Source organism: Homalodisca vitripennis, unplaced genomic scaffold (genome assembly GCF_021130785.1).
Source record: "Homalodisca vitripennis isolate AUS2020 unplaced genomic scaffold, UT_GWSS_2.1 ScUCBcl_2961;HRSCAF=8159, whole genome shotgun sequence".
Lineage (NCBI taxonomy): Eukaryota > Metazoa > Arthropoda > Insecta > Hemiptera > Cicadellidae > Homalodisca > Homalodisca vitripennis.
The window spans coordinates 3,883-24,170 of NW_025779066.1; the positions used below are offsets into that span (position 1 = coordinate 3,883).

The 20,288-nt window shown below is 39.7% G+C and overlaps 1 protein-coding gene across 1 annotated transcript; it reads left to right on the top strand.

Annotated features, from left to right (window-relative positions):
* The first annotated feature begins 4,872 nt into the window (after positions 1 to 4,872).
* LOC124372345 (glutenin, low molecular weight subunit-like) lies at positions 4,873 to 5,385 on the top strand. The gene has a single exon (XM_046830725.1). It carries the CDS (start codon positions 4,873 to 4,875, stop codon positions 5,383 to 5,385), a length of 513 nt encoding a protein of 170 aa, XP_046686681.1.
* Positions 5,386 to 20,288: the final 14,903 nt, after the last annotated feature.

Here is a 20,288-nt window from a genome sequence, read left to right on the forward strand (position 1 = left end):
GGAGCACTGTGCGGGCTGGGCTGGAGGAGCAGAAGAAGCAGCCTGAGAGTAGGTATGATGGTCCTTTTTCTTGGAGTTTGTCCAACCCGTCCTTCACTATACTCCCCTACGGGGCCGTCCGCCCAAAAGACGAGTTTTTTCTAGTGTTACTAAGTTTTCAATATCTCTTTCTCCTCCCAAATAAATCTATGCAAAACGCTGCGAGAGGGGGGGGGGGGGGGGGGGGGGGGGGGGGGGGCTTGAAAGACTTAGTGATTGCCTTTACAGTTCACACAGCTAGCTCTTCTCCCGCTTGGTACAATCTTTGTACAATTGTGGCCACTTTGACCAACATCGGCTATCATGTCTCTAAGCCGGTGCTATATTTTGCGTCGATATATGTCCGAACACGCTGGCATCTACAAACAATCTTTGGGGAATTTCTGATGAGTAAGGTTTTCTAACCTTGATAGGAGAAAGGTATCGCTGCTCTAATAAATCGTGGCTGGTTGGGTGAGGGAGGGTCGAAAGGTCAAAAATATGTCCCCCTGGTGTGTGTGGTGTTGGTCACACCCATTTCTCAACCCTCGTTATTCTCACCACAATCAGTGACGGAGAGAATCCTTTAACTCATTCCCTTCAGTTCCGCTTCTGAGCAAGCACACGACAGCATCTCCGGCGACCTGAAAAACTTATTCCTTTACTGGAATTTAAGCAAGAACGATTCATAGAGGCTGTACAGTAATTTCTACCTGATCGTAAAAATTTTTCATGGAGAGGAACTTCTGAGCTTGTAGAGCGATTCCAACTCGCACTCCAACCAGGATAGTTCCGTTATCGACAAGTTTCCTGACCGATAACGGCGAAACCGCCTGGCTCCGGACTAAATGCCATTGTTGATCACAAAAAGGACTTAACTTTGGACAGAAAATTTTCCGCTCCTCGGTTTTTGTGTTTAAACAACAATGGAATAGTGGGGTGGGGGCGTTGGAAGATGACTGTTTGTTTTGTGGTTTACTATTTACATTAATTTCTATTTGCTTATTATTTTCTTCTCCATCTTCAGATTCTGAAGAGTGGGGGATGTTGGGAAGGGGAAGGTTGGGGGGGGGGGGGGGGGGTGAGGGACGGGGGGGGTGGGGGGGGGTGGGGTGGGGGGGGGGGGGGGGGGGGGGGGGGGGGGGGGGTGGTTTGGTTTACGTTTTTTTTGGGGTTCAGAAAATCAATCGATTGATTCTCCTTATTACTACTTACGGTGTGTTTTTGCCCGTAGGGTAGGGAATTCCAATTGCACCACATCCATAATGTGTAAGTAGTTAGTAACCAGCGCATCGTCGGAAGTAAAGGTGGCAGGCCGAGACACCGGGAACGGGTTATTAACCCCTAGGGTACCTGTCTAGCCGTAGCTTGGCAGGCAGCCCTACCCCCAGTTCCCCGGGGCCCGCGTGTTATCTCGTTTAACCGAGCCGGGAATTCACGCACGGCTCGGGCTCGCACGTGGCAACAGAAATCTCCGACATATCTGTCCATTACTCACTTCCTGAACCAGGGACCGAAGTGGCTGGCACCAGGGTTCATGTATATCGTTATGCCTCGGCAGAGCTAGCTCACATCAGCCTTCTGCTACTACACAGCCCCGAACACGGGCATGCTCGAGGATCTGTGTAGCAGTTCCGGCACTCCCAGCAAACAACAACACGACCCAAGTCGGGACAGGATTAGGAATTTTCGGTTATATAGGGTGAGGTGCCAGGTTCGGACAATAGTCTGGCACCAGCTCAGGGGTACGAAAGGTCGCCAACCTTAAAGCGTCCGGGCAGGCCGCTCCCTACGGAGAAAAAATGGAAAAAAGAAGACAGAACGTGGATAGAAAAGAAGTAAGAAAAAACGAGGGCTGCACAAAGAAAGAAGAAATGCAGACCATAGAATAGACCCTGGTACGAAGAGAAGGGACACAGGGTAGGCAGTTTAAGGGATTGGGTAGGAATTAGGGAAGTGGTTAGGCGGGGGGGGCAGGCAGTTTAACGTCATACCCAGGACGTGGTTCTTATTCTAATATTAACACCCCTACCCCGTCACACAACACACTACCTGGTGCACGACTTCCAGCTCAGTCTCGTCTCTCCCCACGTATCTCGCGACACTCCCGGGAATACCAAACAGGTTCTTATTCTAATATTAACAGCCCCCACACCCTTCACATCACACACTACCTGGTGCACGACTTCAGCTCAGTCTCGTCTCTCCCCACGTATCTCGCGACATTCCCGGAATAGCAAACAGGTTCTTATTCTAATATTAACACCCCTACCCCGTCCACACGACACACTACCTGGTGCACGACTTCAGCTCAGTCTCCGTCTCATCCCCACGTATCTCGCGACACTCCCGGAATACCAAACAGGTTCTTATTCTAATATTAACACCCCTACCCCGACACACAACACACTACCTGGTGCACGACTTCAGCTCAGTCTCGTCTCTCCCCACGTATCTCGCGACACCTCCCGGAATACCAAACAGGTTCTTATTCTAATATTAACACCCCTACCCCGTCACACAACACACTACCTGGTGCACGACTTCAGCTCAGTCTCGTCTCTCCCCCACGTATCTCGCGACACTCCCGGAATACACAAACAGGTTCTTATTCTAATATATAACACCCCCTACCCCGTCCACACAACACACTACCTGGTGCACGACTTCAGCTCAGTCTCGTCTCTCCCCGTGTATCTCGCGACACTCCCGGAATACCATAACAGGTTCTTATTCTAATATTAACAGCCCCCACACCCTTCACATCACACACTACCTGGTGCACGACTTCAGCTCAGTCTCGTCTCTCCCCACGTATCTCGCGACACTCCCGGAATACCAAACAGGTTCTTATTCTAATATTAACACCCCTACCCCGTCACACAACACACTAACCCTGGTGCACGACTTCAGCTCAGTCTCGTCTCTCCCCACGTCTCTCGCGACACTCCCGGAATACCAAACAGGTTCTTATTCTAATATTAACAGCCCCCACACCCTTTCACATCACACACTACCTGGTGCACGGACTTCAGCTCAGTCTCGTCTCTCCCCACGTATCTCGCGACACTCCCGGAATACCAAACAGGTTCTTATTCTAATATTAACACCCCTACCCCGTCACACAACACACTACCTGGTGCACGACTTCAGCTCAGTCTCGTCTCTCCTCACGTATCTCGCGACACTCCCGGAATACCAAACAGGTTCTTATTCTAATATTAACACCCCTACCCCGACACACAACACACTACCTGGTGCACGACTTCAGCTCAGTCTCGTCTCTCCCCACGTATCTCGCGACACTCCCGGAATACCAAACAGGTTCTTATTCTAATATTAACACCCCTACCCCGTCACACAACACACTACCTGGTGCACGACTTCAGCTCAGTCTCGTCTCTCCCCACGTATCTCGCGACACTCCCGGAATACCAAACAGGTTCTTATTCTAATATTAACACCCCTACCCCGTCACACAACACACTACCTGGTGCACGACTTCAGCTCAGTCTCGTCTCTCCCCACGTAATCTCGCGACACTCCCGGAATACCAAACAGGTTCTTATTCTAATATTAACACCCCTACCCCGACACACAACACACTACCTGGTGCACGACTTCAGCTCAGTCTTGTCTCTCCCCACGTATCATGTGACGGGTAGGGTGTTAATATTAGAATAAGAACCTGTTTGGGTATTCCGGGAGTGTCGCGAGATACATGGGGAGAGACGAGACTCAGCTGAAGTCGTGCACCAGGTAGTGTGTCATGTGACGGGGTAGGGGTGTAATGTTAGAATAAGAACCTGTTTGGTATTCCGGGAGTGTCGCGAGATACGTGGGGAGAGACCAGACTGAGCTGAAGTCGTGCACCAGGTAGTGTGTGATGTGAAGGGTGTGGGGGCTGTTAATATTAGAATAAGAACCTGTTTGGTATTCCGGGAGTGTCGCGATATACGTGGGGAGAGACGAGACTGAGCTGAAGTCGTGCACCAGGTAGTGTGTGATGTGAAGGGGGGTGGTGGAGGGGGTATTAATGTTAGAATAAGAACCTGTTTGGTATTCCGGGAGTGTCGCGAGATACGTGGGGAGAGACGAGACTGAGCTGAAGTCGTGCACCAGGTAGTGTGTGATGTGAAGGGGTGGAGGGGGTATTAATGTTAGAATAAGAACCTGTTTGGTATATATATATATATATATATATATAATATATATATATAATATATATATATATATATATATATATATATATATATATATATATATATATATATATATATAAAACACTCTTTGTAAGTTAAAGCTAAACAAAAATATTTACACCCTTAAATTATTTACACATTATTATTTACACCCTTTTTAAGAGTGTGCTGTAACTTTGTTTATGCACTGATTATTTGTAAGGTGAGAATTATCACATCAGTAACGTAGACTAGAAAACAATGGGGCTGAAGCAAAGGAAAACAATAATAATGTATTCAAAACACAAAATGAATTGTGCGATTGTTCAGTATTTGTGTTTACACATTATTTTAATTTCTAGTAGCACTATTGAATATGGGCAGTTAACTAGACCGGCCAGGCCCCTCAATGTCGTATTTAAGACCAAATTTGTATACTAAATCGTTTTACAAAGCGACTGTAAAATAATTTTGAATAAATTACAATTAACACTATATATGTGTTTCGCTTTACATTTATTTGCCTCAATATTTTTCGGATTGTCAAGAAAACGTTTTGTAACAATTTAAATTTTAAATGGAATCCCACACTTTCAACTTTTTTCATAACTACTATATATATATTAAAATATTTATCATATATAAACAACCTTTTGTATACTGTTACCGCCTTATGCAGACGCGACTGAACTGCCGCCTTATACAGAACAGCGACTGCCGCCTTATGCAGAACAGCGACTGCCGCTTTTATACAGAACGGCGACTGCCGCCTTATACAGAACAGCGACTGCCGCTTTATACAGAACGGCGACTGCCGCCTTATACAGAACAGCGACTGCCGCCTTATGCAGAACAGCGACTGCCGCTTTATACAGAACAGCGACTGCCCCCGCCTTATACAGAACAGCGACTGCCGCCTTATACAGAACAGCGACTGCCGCCTTATACAGAACAGCGACTGCCGCCTTATACAGAACGGCGACTGCCGCCTTATACAGAACGGCGACTGCCGCCTTATACAGAACAGCGACTGCCGCCTTATACAGAACGGCGACTGCCGCCTTATGCAGAACAGCGACTGCCGCTTTATACAGAACAGCGACTGCCGCCTTATACAGAACAGCGACTGCCGCCTTATACAGAACAGCGACTGCCGCCTTATACAGAACAGCGACTGCCACGCTAATGTTATCGTTGTGATTCTTACCTTCAAAAAGTTTGTTTTAATGAAATAAACAATTACGATCACTACGCGCTAAATTACGGCTGTTTGGGGGATTAATTCCTTGAATGTCATAGAAAATACTTATTGAATATCTAGAAAACTGCTCTGATAACAATTAAATAGGGAAAGCTCTGATACTTTTCACTTTATCATTCACTTTACGAAACAAATCGTTGGTGATAATTGGGGTCCGTCCACTCAGTTTTCTTACCATCTTTTAAAGTTCTCCCTAAATGGAACACCATTTCCATTCATGTTTTATTCGAACACTTTTTTACAGTTTAATTTCAACCTCTTCATGTCTTTATCAAAATGAGAATAAAAAAGAGCAAGTTCTTTACATTCGCAGAATTCTCAAGTAACGGGAGCATAAGATATATTCCTTAACAGTGCTGTAAAACGATTTGTAATTGCTTCTGTGACTTGCTAACAGTTGTAGGTACAAACGGGCCAAGCTATCTTGGATTTCTAAAAGGAAACTCAAAATGTTTATCCAGAATGATCGATGAACAGGTAGACGAGACCTGCCTGATGACCAGCATTTTTATTACGTGTGACTACTTGGTTTGGGATTATGTTGACGACGTGTTTATAAAACAAAACAACGAAATATTATTGATCTCGGATATCGAATAGTCCAGGATATCCAATTAATTCTTCATTATATGTTTTACATTGCAAGATCATATTTTACATCAGGCTAGCACATTTTCAGGAGACTCAGGGAAAGTAATTCAAGCATCTGCTGTGAGACAAATAATACTTGGTTCATAAATAGTTTTTATAAGAAATAAAATTGGGAAATCCAATATATTTAAAAATGTTTATTGGGCTTTATTCGATTCAGGATAGGCTAAGATAGAAATGTCTAGTGTATTCTACTTCAACTAGTAGTAAGCAGTTTCCACAGACTCAATTTTTTTGCTTTTATGAACCCATTGCATTCTTCCAAGCTTAGATCATGTACACAGAACAGTTTTTTGCTACATAATAAAACTTTGCTACATTTACTTACATTTTTATTACATACATTACAGGGATATTTTATTTTCTCTGTTTTAACCATTTATTATTAATAAATAGTTCTTTATTTAATTATTTCAGTGATTTAAAAGGATTCATATTTTATATTACACTTCTACAAAGGTTTATATTCCTACAGATAAAACGAACTACATAACTGTTAAGGTAAGATAATTTTGAAATGGTGAAATGATAAAATAATTGGATGTCAGTACAAAAGTTGCAGCGGTTTACTCAGCCCGGGTGACAGTCTGTTGTAGCTCCGAGGCTCGGGAAATTGGTTTTGCATTTACAACAATGTTATTTGCTAAGTAAAGAAAACGTCGCGGAAACATCCAGGCCTCGGTCTCACCACTGAAAGGGTAAACTAACCAGGCTCTGTAAATAGCCGGAGGAAAATTGCCGAACAACAAACTTAAATTTAGGGAGAAACACAATAGAGGTTTTCTTGACAAACGTCCCGATTTATTTGTGGAAAAGCGGAATGGAAACTGAATATTTACAAACCATTTGAAATCTGAGTTTCCCGAGCAAAGATGAGCGCCTCGATCCCGTTTGTCAAGATCCCCAGTTCCGGTCGCTATTATTTGTCTCCGGATCTTTGTTGAATTTGTTACAGGAAGGAAGTACTTTTCTTCTTCTATACTTCCTGGCAAACATTCACCGCTTCTCATACGAGCACATCTCTTAGTTTGTGTTTTCCTCGTCTTATTGAATCAATTGTAAACCAACAATAATGAGATTCATTTTCTCTTATTTCTTTACGCTTTTATAAAACCCGATGTATTTAGTCTGGTTTTGCCTGCACGATCATAACAGTACGATTATCATGAGATTTGGAAATTTTGTTACACTTTTAATATTTACATAGAATTTACATCTATAAAAATTAAAATAATATACAAAAATAAAAAAAAATAGATAACTGATCATACAAAAAAAGTTGTATAAGTACTTCAAATTTTTCATTCCACATCACAGATATTTAAAAATTGAGTAAACGTTTTTGTGAAACTCCTAAAATAAAAAATAGTATGTAAAATGTTGTAGTACTTAAATAAAAGTAATTATAATATAATTTGTTTGTTCATAATTATCATCTGATCATGTGCGAATTAGTTTACAACTTAGATAGTGGATAGCAACTTGCCAGATGCAATTATCCCATTTAAAGGATAGTACACGTGGGATAGTACAACTTGCACTATATTTAAATAAAATGTTACATTAGAAGTCGAGATAATAAAACGCGCTAAATGTATTCCCCAGTTTGTGCAATATTTATGTTGCAAAATATAAAATACTCCTATAGTGTAGGACTTCGTTTTAATTTATTTCCTAAAACCTCAAACGAATCAAATATTTGTTCTTTTAATGTTAAAACCATACCAAACTAAAGGAAACAATGAAATCAAAGTATTGGGTTTTTAATTCTTTCTTACAATACTCAGAATTACCGCAAATACTCGTGACAATATAACAGGTAAGAACTGACTGAAGCAATGGTGAAGCCTATCACTTGTGGGACTATAAATGTTCATTTCTGTCTGTCAGTCTGTATGTCTGTCCGCACGATACCTCTAAACGAACTACCCTACAGACTCGAAGTTATGCACTAAGCTTTATTTCCATATGAAAACACTGAGTTAGATTATAGTGAACATCCCTCCTAGAGATTAGGCTGATCGTTAGCGAATGTGTTTAAATTGGTCTTATGGGTACAAGGGGAAAATAGGAGGCCAAAATAGACTTGTAAACAAACCCAGTTTACCCATTAGAGGGTTTAACACACCAACCTAATGATCCACACACATCCATTATAAAGCGGATCCTACAAGAATACTATCTTACTGTTTACAATAACAGCTTACCGATTTCTATAAACTAATCGGAAACAAAATTCAAGGAAATAATTCTTAAAACTGATTTATTCTTTAAGTTTGTTACGTTTTACGGCTATTTTCTTTCTCTGTCCCTTTAAATTTTAATTGCTATTAACACCTGTGTAATTACATAAAATACCGTAACGCAATTTTTGAATCATAATAAAAATACGATATATTTATAATATGGTCCAGACCATGTATCCAGACATGTGTGTTTTATACCAAGTTGTGTACTGATATGTAATTTCAAACCATATAATGTTTTTACCACTTATTTTTGCGTGTAGCTTAAAAATGAAACTAGATACTTTGTATCTTAATCAACTATTAGAAAGATGACGATTCTATAAAAATACAGGATTGTACGCTTTCGAAATCATTATTCTAAGTTATTTTAATAACCCCAAAACGACCTTTAATGTTTAGACAAAGCCATCGCATTTTTAAACTACATTTTTAACTCTCTGCTGTTATCTCTGCACTATAATAATTTCCGTACAGCCTCGTGGTTCAGGCTCAAATTAAATAATAAAGTTTGATTCTTGAATCTTACCACTATTAAGTAAGCTTTTTATGGACCTTTAAAACTAAAATTGTACAATAGGTTTAAAACATCAAAGAATGTTGTAATTTGTTTTTTAACATTTATTATTAATTTAAAGATGTTTAATTGATAGAATATCAGGATTTAGAACATCTATAATTTTTTTTTAATAGAAGAGTTTTAATAGAAGAGTTTTAACGGAAATAGTTATAAATTTAAAAATATTTAAGAATTTTAGAGTTTCACATTAACAAAATAGAGTGAACGAACTGTAAGATGACAGACAAAACTGGAAGTGGCATCAAAGCTTCCGTAGTAAAACGTATCTCAAGCGACATTGACAGATCCCTCGGGGAAGACTCTCTTTGAATTGGTGCATAAATATTACAATGAACTGAATTTAATTTTTTCGTATTATTCTATAATGTAAAATTTCTATTACGAAATATTAAACTATAAAGATTATGTCTGAATATTAAAAACTAGCCACTGTGCCACATTGGTCAAGTTCTATAAATATATCTAGAGATTGCGATTTGCCAAAGCCACTGTACTATTTTCAGGACTTTAAGGATTTTAGCTGTTGGTGATGTTCCATTTACAGAGGCTGCCAAATTTAGTAAGACAGTAAGGCCCAATGCTGCATCTAATCTGGATATATTTAGATTCGTTAACAACTGGCAATACCCACACAATTGTTACACCCGTAAGTAAGGTGACACAGTAATGTACGTCAGCTGCTGAGGCCACATAGTAACCTGTCTAAAGAGCTGAAGTGGCGCAGGAGTCACGTATTAGCGCTTGCGGTCGTTCCTAGCATTCAATCACACAATATTGCTGTACCGTGTTTCACGTGAGTTGTATCCAGGTATATTACTGTGTAAGATTTCCCACAAAATCACACCTCAGAACTGTTGTATGATTGTCCTCCTTCAGAGTATCTGGACTTGTGACTGAAGAATTAATAAATCTAACTAACTGGGGTTTTATGGAAATAACAAGAAAGTAAGTAAAACATTCAAGTTCAATGAACCGTATAAACACTGTAAAACATATTGTACTGATAAAAATTGTTAATGCTTACCTGTAGAACAGGTAAACACTTACATATACAAATATTCTGATATTATGTTTGACGGAAGGATTATTTGTGAAAGAGATACATTTTATACACAGCAAATTATTTTGATATTAGGTCATTTTATTTTCTAAACTTGTACAACTGCCTTTATACATTATAGGTTGAAATACACAAGCCAGTGTGGGGCAGAACTTTTTAAATATGATATAAAAAGTTTAAGAATTTAAGAAAATCACTTTTTGCGGATTATATTAAATAAAAATATAATTTCCCCTTTTCTGGAAATTTAAAATTTTGTCAGTGCTACAACCTTTTAAATTGCACATTTCAAAAATTTTATAAATTAAAAAAAACAACATAAAAATATTTAGCTATTCCTTCCTCATCAAATCACTCACGTCACCAAAAATTGCTCGTAAGGCATAAATGCATGAGTTAACTCTGGAGCAAGCCCTGTCACTGTGTTCATGCCAAGTACACCCCCTGTCGAAGTGTATTCAAGAAACTTTGTAGAATATGTTTGCTATATGGGTTCATCAAATTTATGTTATCATATCGTTGCAGAAGGCAAAATGTTATGAAGATTGATTCTGAATTGCTTACTTGCAATCTCATTGCATTAAAATGTTGCGTGTATTCATTTAAATTGACAAATGATTTTATTTTTAATTTAACTGCTGATTTTATCTTTACACAAGTAGTCGTTTCGTCAGCGTATTGAATTACTTTACCATGATACAATAGATAGTTTCAGTCCGTGAACATAGAGAGTCCTCCAATGCCTCGTCTCATCTAACTTTTTTTTAATTATAGCGAGTTGGTATATTTTTAAAATTATTTTTATTTTATCTATAACAGTACGTGACACATGACATTTATTATTATATACATAGGTTAAGTTATTACAATGAGTCGAAGGAAGGAATCCGAACTGAAGCAATTTGTTGAAAGTTACTTTGTAATATTTTTTAAATTACAAATTATTAACTAAACAATGAGCATATGAAAGAAATTTTATTGAAAAAGGAATCATAGTTTATATAGAAGCCTTTGTTTGGTTAACAGCTATTTGTGTTGACTCGTAATACTAAATCATACTAAGTATTAATTGGTGAAAAACGTTATATGTCGGTGAAACTTCAGTTCCTTACTGAATAAAGTAAACGAAGTCTAATAATGATATTCCATTAGAGAAAAGCAATATTAAGCTTAATAGATATAAATTATGTCAAATTATGCGGACATCCCAGAATCGGGAGTTGAGAGACATTTGGGAGTCTATGCTCCAGACACCTTCGAGTGTGGCTCTGGTTTTTCCCATTTATTGGTTTCCTTGAGTGACATCAGTTTCTAGTCTGGGCTATAACACGGCACATGACATGTCCCCTATAAAGGGTTGTGTTGCTTAGTAGAAGGAGCCACAACATCAGATGTTTTCAGTCTATACATTGCCGACCGTTGTCATCTAACGTAGTTTTGCCTCTTACACTAAAAAGATAGGTACTACAGCTGCCTTAGATTAGATTTGAACTCTAGCATAATTTTAGATTAGGATCTAGATATGAGTGCATTAATTATTATATTATTAAAGGTTATAAATTATTACATCAAAATATTTTTTTGTAAATATTGAAATGATATATTGTAAATTTGTGTGGAATATATGGCTAGTTAAATATCAATATAGAATTATAAACCGACAAGAAAGATTTATATTTATTAGTTGTAATGGAATAAAGCAGGACATCTATGCACACGCGGAAGACTTCCTTACAAAGCTGTAATTTTTTACATATTTCAATTTTGTATAATTTTAAAGAGGAAATTGTAGGATGAAATAAATATAAAAGTCGTTAAAAAGGTTCTAACCAGGCTATTATTTCTGAACATACTGATTTAAATGTGTTCTAATCTGTTTCTACTGTCGTATGGAGTTGTACATGTTTTACTGGTATTCGCAAGAGGCTACAAAAAGATCAAAATTTCTTTAAAGGAACTTAAATACGTTAGAGAATACCTCTTCAGCTCTAAATATACAATACGCGTAAAGTTTTGTTAGAGTCTCTCTTTAAAAATCTGTTAGATAAATACATTTATATTTTACTGTTACAGTTCCCATAGTGAAAATCCTTGAAGTTACCGTACGCTTATGGCGTTGATGGAAGGATATTGTTACTATTTCTAAAACTACACAAACGCAACGACGATCACGCAGCTTCGCTGCCTGGTACGGCGGTATCCTATTAGATTTTGGAAGTGTGTCTCAGAGGTACTGAATCCTGATGTTTTACCAAGCAGCGATAGCAAAGATACCAAAGATCTCCTCTTAGCCAAATTCGCAAGGAAAATTATCACGATCTTATTAAGAAAAGATGTAGTAATGAAACGTAAAAATAATAGGTTGGCAAGCTGCCTTAGTTTCGGCAATATTCACAGTTCTGAGAACCGCTGAGACTTCTTCTTCCTATTTTAAGAATTCCAAATTTATAGAAATATATAATACAAATATTTCTAAATAATACATAAAAATCCACTCCCTAGATCCATATTCATTATGGTTGAATAATACACTGTTATTTGTTATATTCCGTTTAAATTAAAAACCCTTGTACAATACAGTTAAAGTAAAAGTAAAATGTGAGTGTTTTAAAGGTTATCCGACGTAAATTTAAATAGCCTATTCTCTGTCACAGGAAGCGACAGTTAATGATGTCATTTTTCAAGCTCAGGGGCTTCCCCTACCTGGATATCAATCACTACTCCTTTTAATGTACTGTTTTATAAGACTGTTTTACCGGCTCGGAGCCAGAGGTCTATGATCATACACACAGCATTTGCCACATGTTCCCCCACCCTGTCACCAGCTGGAACTATATATCTTGTCTCTCTCCTGTCTGTGTTGTAAATACGGTACATACGTCCTGACGTATCCTTTACTGCTGGAGATTCGCCGGTCTGCCGCTTTTGGGCCAGGTGCCTTAACAAAATAGTGACACAGATACTAAATAACAACAGAGTAAGACAGCAAAATAGCAGACTTACTTTTAAGTCGCATCCACAACAAGAGGAGGGTCTTATTGGTCACAGACAATATAAGATCCTCCGTAACATACGAACTATAACAGTCCACATCGCAGGCTTTTGTTCAGAGTTGATCGTGTGCCAGAATATAGTAGAATACACTACGGCAGTAATGTCTAAGAGGCAACACATATAATACAAACTATAAAATGTATAACAGTTTCTTCCTTCTAGGGAATAATACCTATTAACATAAGTATTAAAGTATATTTACGGTTGCCCTAAGTTAAAAAACTATAGCCATTTGACGGGTCTGTGGGCTGGGATTAACCCATAGGGACGTTGTAGTACTTCATTTACATTCAGTGTCCCCAACCAGTGGAGTACTGCTACAATATCCGTCATTATGTTTCATTACCCCACATTACACTAGCCCGCCCCCGTACATGTGCCGTTAGTTACAATCCCTCGAACCCGTGTCCTCATTCTGGGGACATTTATTTACTGGTCGTGTTACTGTGGATTACGTTTAGTTGTCGAGGCGGAGGACCTCTGTATTTGTAGTTTGCTTTACAGTTTGGTATTAAGTAATTAAAATATTGGGCTGACATATTGAACAGTATATTACGCAAAATAACATTGCACACACAGTATTATTATATTTTAAGTTAAAATACTATATAAACACAGACAATTGCAGAACATATTAGAGATTACTAGCCAAAATTGGTTTAAATTTGTTCTACATTATTATGTTCTTGCTTTAAAATAAGTTTCTCTGGGAAAAATAGACGTTAAGAACCAAATAATAACTTTAGAACTAAATTATTTCATAGAATAACCGTAGGAAGCACTTTTGAAAGGACTTCTATCATTTTGTACATGTACCTTTTTAATTTAAATTTTATTTATTATTGAAGTTGATCAATACGCGTTAGCAAATTAAGTAAAATCTTGAACATAATTAGTTCATAGGACTACAAAACTGACATAACAGTGGTTCTATGGGTTTCGTATAGAAAATATTTACATGGAGAAAGTTCAGTTTTATTTTAGCAATAACAGAAGATTTAATACAGGTTTTCACACAACATATTGTTTTCAAAACAAATGAGTGTAAATTGGTGTAATAAGGCCATTCCCGGGTAAACAGCGCTTCACACAGTTGGAAACTTTATTCAACTAGGATGGTCATTGCGAATATTAATTTACTTAGGCAGCAAAGAACCTGTGTATAATCATAGCGTATAAATCAGGAGGAATGGCCTCAATGTCTCATCAGGTGCATAATTGAGTGCAAGATGTTTTAGACCCGATCTTTGAGAACAGTGGAGTAATCGATTTCCTGGATTACTTTCCGTTTCCTACGTTATAGGTGCGATGAAAGAGTTGATTCAATGCGAACATTAAGTTTAGTTCTAGATTCCAGGGGTGTTGAAACAATGCAAAAATTATGGTTTAAGCTTCTTCGTCACCAACGTTTTTGGATCTCATCTGACGGGCGCGGACTTCAGACAGAGTTAAGTCTGTGACAGCGCCAGACTTCAGACAGAGTTAAGTCTGTGACAGCGCCAGACTTCAGGCAGAGTTAAGTCTGTGACAGCGCCAGACTTCAGACAGAGTTAAGTCTGTGACAGCGCCAGACTTCAGACAGAGTTAAGTCTGTGACAGCGACAGACTTCAGACAGAGTTAAGTCTGTGACAGCGCCAGACTTCAGACAGAGTTAAGTCTGTGACAGCGCCAGACTTCAGACAGAGTTAAGTCTGTGACAGCGCCAGACTTCAGACGGTACACCAAAACGAAGGTGACGCCAATGATTTCAAAACAAAAGTGTGAAATCAGTTTTAAAAATTAATTTCACGAAGTATTTATGCCAGCTCATTGAGACGCTTACCTCAAAAATGTACATTATTTTGAATGACGGAAATCATTATATAAGATGGTATACAGTTTGTTAAGTAATAAACATTGTTTAAACAGTTTGGTGAAATACTAAACAGCATTTAACCCCAATGCTAACGTCGCGTCGATGGGGTCACACAAGGGGACATGCTCAGCACCGCGACATCTGGTGTTAATTGGGACAATGTAATTAGGCCGCCATTCACCAGTGATTTCCCTCAGGCAACAATGAGGTGGTCTGCCTCAACGTTTAATTTCTCTCTGCAGTGCTACAGTACTCGCCCATTTAAACCCCAATGCTAACGTCGCGACGATGGTGTCACACAAGGGACATGCTCAGCACCGCGACATCTGGTGTTAATTGGGACAATGTAATTAGGCCGCCATTCACCAGTGATTTCCCTCAGGCAACAATGAGGTGGTCTGCCTCAACGTTTAATTTCTCTCTGCAGTGCTACAGTACTCCCCCATTTAACCCCAATGCTAACGTCGCGTCGATGGTGTCGCACAAGGGACATGCTCAGCACCGCGACATCTGGTGTTAATTGGGACAATGTAATTAGGCCGCCATTCACCAGTGATTTCCCTCAGGCAACAATGAGGTGGTCTGCCTCAACGTTTAATTTCCCTCTGCAGTGCTACACTGCTCGCCCATTTAATAATCATAGTTTCTTGTAATTAGCATGCCAATTGTAATTAATAACGGCCAATTGGCTGTGGAACATGAGGTATTTAATACTTATAACTATTTAAAATGGCTGGGGTACTTGAAAGAATATTACATTATGAAACCAAGTTGTCACCGAACATATTGTATGTAATATGCTTCCCCCGTGTTACAATTATTTTAAACACCTTCACGTCACCGCTAACTATTAAGAGTTTATAAACGGGTTAATACGTAACCCCATACATGTTTGTGAAACCATTAAAACGGATAAGAGACATTAGCGAGTTCTAGCAGCTGCAGTTGTTCGCCGCACCGCAGCTAAGTTATGTCGCCAGCAATTGCTGCTGGATTATTGCGCTTAATACCGCCATACAAAAATGATTAACTGGCTCACATTCAGAACACATTGTCGATGTTATACCCCTAGACCCTTTTGTGCAATCTGCGGCACGGATGCGGGGTTTCATCACACACGTCAAAGTAGTCGAAAGTGTCTCGATGATAATTCCAGTTTTTATAAGGTGCGAGTATATTATTTTAAAGAGTACTACGTTCACTATTACAGTGTCTGTGTAGTCTGAAAATATTATTCATGGAAATTTTCACAGTTTATTTTACTACGAACTACGCTCTACAATCAACAAGTTAGAACGTTACGCTGGTATCACGCTGCAGAGTGCGTAGAGTGTACACGCAACATGGCTTAGGTGAAATACTCACTGTGATTACTACTTTAGTTATCTGCGGTTTTCTTGTTACCATCATGATCATAGGATCAATTGTAAAAAATAATAAATAACTAACGCTCAGCCAACTCCCATGGCCGTGACATGCGTCATCATCAAAATCGATGTTGTTAAATATAAATAATGATGCGCAATAAAAATTTCAAGTTTGTAGTTAGTTTGGTCTCAAGATATCATATGCCAGACATACAGACGAAAATGATATTCGTTCAGTCTTTCAAGTGATACGACATTGCTATCGCTCAGGGATTACTGACGTTATCCTGGTTTAAATATGTATAACCAAGAATACCTAATCAACATTTGTATATCTAAACATCTATTGAAAACACAAAGTATATTTGAGAAATCACGGTTTTAATTTTAAATGTATAAAAATAAACCTTAAAAACCTAAACGACGTGATAACTACAGGTATGTTCTATTTTACTCACCTCAGATTTTTACAAAAAAAAAAACGCTAAATACAAAATGTTTTTTTGGAATATGAATAATGAATCTTGGTATATATGAGGCATAACTAATAACACAATTACAATAACACTATGATCACCATTAATCTGATACATTCGACTAAAATCAAGTGTGTAGAGAATCTCCCGGTAATGTACTGCAGAGACAGAATCGTGTCGGCGGAGTGGGTTTACCGTATACTCGCTGGAAAGAACGTTTTAACGGGCGATAAGTGTAGCCATAAACACGACCCAAGGTATTAAAAACACTTTCAGTGTGTAGAGACTATGTGGATAATGTACTGCAGGGACAGAATCGTGTCGGCGGAGTGGGTTTTACCGTATACTCGCTGGAAAGAACGTTTTAACGGGCGATAAGTGTAGCCATAAACACGACCCAAGGTATTAAAAACACTTTCAGTGTGTAGAGACTATGTGGATAATGTACTGCAGGGACAGAATCGTGTCGGCGGAGTGGGTTTACCGTATACTCGCTGGAAAGAACGTTTTAACGGGCGATAAGTGTAGCCATAAACACGACCCAAGGTATTAAAAACACTTCCAGTGTGTAGAGACTATGTGGATAATGTACTGCAGGGACAGAATCGTGTCGGCGGAGTGGGTTTACCGTATACGCGCTGGAAAGAACGTTTTTAACGGGCGATAAGTGTAGCCATAAACACGACCCAAGGTATTAAAAACACTTTCAGTGTGTAGAGACTATGTGGATAATGTACTGCAGGGACAGAATCGTGTCGGCGGAGTGGGTTTACCGTATATACTCGCTGGAAAGAACGTTTTAACGGGCGATAAGTGTAGCCATAAACACGACCCAAGGTATTAAAAACACTTTCAGTGTGTAGAGACTATGTGGATAATGTACTGCAGGGACAGAATCGTGTCGGCGGAGTGGGTTTACCGTATACTCGCTGGAAAGAACGTTTTAACGGGCGATAAGTGTAGCCATAAACACGACCCAAGGTATTAAAAACACTTCCAGTGTGTAGAGACTATGTGGATAATGTACTGCAGGGACAGAATCGTGTCGGCGGAGTGGGTTTACCGTATACGCGCTGGAAAGAACGTTTTAACGGGCGATAAGTGTAGCCATAAACACGACCCAAGGTATTAAAAACACTTCCAGTGTGTAGAGACTATGTGGATAATGTACTGCAGGGACAGAATCGTGTCGGCAGAGTGGGTTTACCGTATACTCGCTGGAAAGAACGTTTTAACGGGCGATAAGTGTAGCCATAAACACGACCCAAGGTATTAAAAACACTTCCAGTGTGTAGAGACTATGTGGATAATGTACTGCAGGGACAGAATCGTGTCGGCGGAGTGGGTTTACCGTATACTCGCTGGAAAGAACGTTTTAACGGGCGATAAGTGTAGCCATAAACACGACCCAAGGTATTAAAAACACTTCCAGTGTGTAGAGACTTTGTGGATAATGTACTGCAGGGACAGAATCGTGTCGGCGGAGTGGGTTTACCGTATACTCGCTGGAAAGAACGTTTTAACGGGCGATAAGTGTAGCCATAAACACGACCCAAGGTATTAAAAACACTTCCAGTGTGTAGAGACTATGTGGATAATGTACTGCAGGGACAGAATCGTGTCGGCGGAGTGTGTTTACCGAGTACTCGCTGGAATGAACGTTTTAACGGGCGATAAGTGTAGCCATAAACACGACCCAAGGTATTAAAAACACTTTCAGTGTGTAGAGACTATGTGGATAATGTACTGCAGGGACAGAATCGTGTCGGCGGAGTGGGTTTACCGTATACTCACTGGAAAGAACGTTTTAACGGGCGATAAGTGTAGCCATAAACACGACCCAAGGTATTAAAAACACTTTCAGTGTGTAGAGACTATGTGGATAATGTACTGCAGGGACAGAATCGTGTCGGCGGAGTGGGTTTACCGTATACTCGCTGAAAAGAACGTTTTAACGGGCGATAAGTGTAGCCATAAACACGACCCAAGGTATTAAAAACACTTCCAGTGTGTAGAGACTATGTGGATAATGTACTGCAGGGACAGAATCGTGTCGGCGGAGTGTGTTTACCGAGTACTCGCTGGAAAGAACGTTTTAACGGGCGATAAGTGTAGCCATAAACACGACCCAAGGTATTAAAAACACTTTCAGTGTGTAGAGACTATGTGGATAATGTACTGCAGGGACAGAATCGTGTCGGTGGAGTGGGTTTACCGTATACTCGCTGGAAAGAACGTTTTAACGGGCGATAAGTGTAGCCATAAACACGACCCAAGGTATTAAAAATACTTCCAGTGTGTAGAGACTATGTGGATAATGTACTGCAGGAACAGAATCGTGTCGGCGGAGTGGGTTTACCGAGTACTCGCTGGAATGAACGTTTTAACGGGCGATAAGTGTAGCCATAAACACGACCCAAGGTATTAAAAACACTTTCAGTGTGTAGAGACTATGTGGATAATGTACTGCAGGGACAGAATCGTGTCGGCGGAGTGGGTTTACCGTATACTCGCTGGAAAGAACGTTTTAACGGGCGATAAGTGTAGCCATAAACACGACCCAAGGTATTAAAAACACTTTCAGTGTGTAGAGACTATGTGGATAATGTACTGCAGGGACAGAATCGTGTCGGCGAAGTGGGTTTACCGTATACTCGCTGGAAAGAACGTTTTAACGGGCGATAAGTGTAGCCATAAACACGACCCAAGGTATTAAAAACACTTCCAGTGTGTAGAGACTATGTGGATAATGTACTGCAGGGACAGAATCGTGTCGGCGGAGTGGGTTTACCGTATACTCGCTGGAAAGAACGTTTTAACGGGCGATAAGTGTAGCCATAAACACGACCCAAGGTATTAAAAACACTTCCAGTGTGTAGAGAGACTATGTGGATAATGTACTGCAGGGACAGAATCGTGTCGGCGGAGTGGGTTTACCGTATACTCGCTGGAAAGAACGTTTTAACGGGCGATAAGTGTAGCCATAAACACGACCCAAGGTATTAAAAACACTTTCAGTGTGTAGAGACTATGTGGATAATGTACTGCAGGGACAGAATCGTGTCGGCGGAGTGTGTTTACCGAGTACTCGCTGGAAAGAACGTTTTAACGGGCGATAAGTGTAGCCATAAACACGACCCAAGGTATTAAAAACACTTTCAGTGTGTAGAGACTATGTGGATAATGTACTGCAGGGACAGAATCGTGTCGGTGGAGTGGGTTTACCGTATACTCGCTGGAAAGAACGTTTTAACGGGCGATAAGTGTAGCCATAAACACGACCCAAGGTATTAAAAATACTTCCAGTGTGTAGAGACTATGTGGATAATGTACTGCAGGAACAGAATCGTGTCGGCGGAGTGGGTTTACCGAGTACTCGCTGGAATGAACGTTTTAACGGGCGATAAGTGTAGCCATAAACACGACCCAAGGTATTAAAAACACTTTCAGTGTGTAGAGACTATGTGGATAATGTACTGCAGGGACAGAATCGTGTCGGCGGAGTGGGTTTACCGTATACTCGCTGGAAAGAACGTTT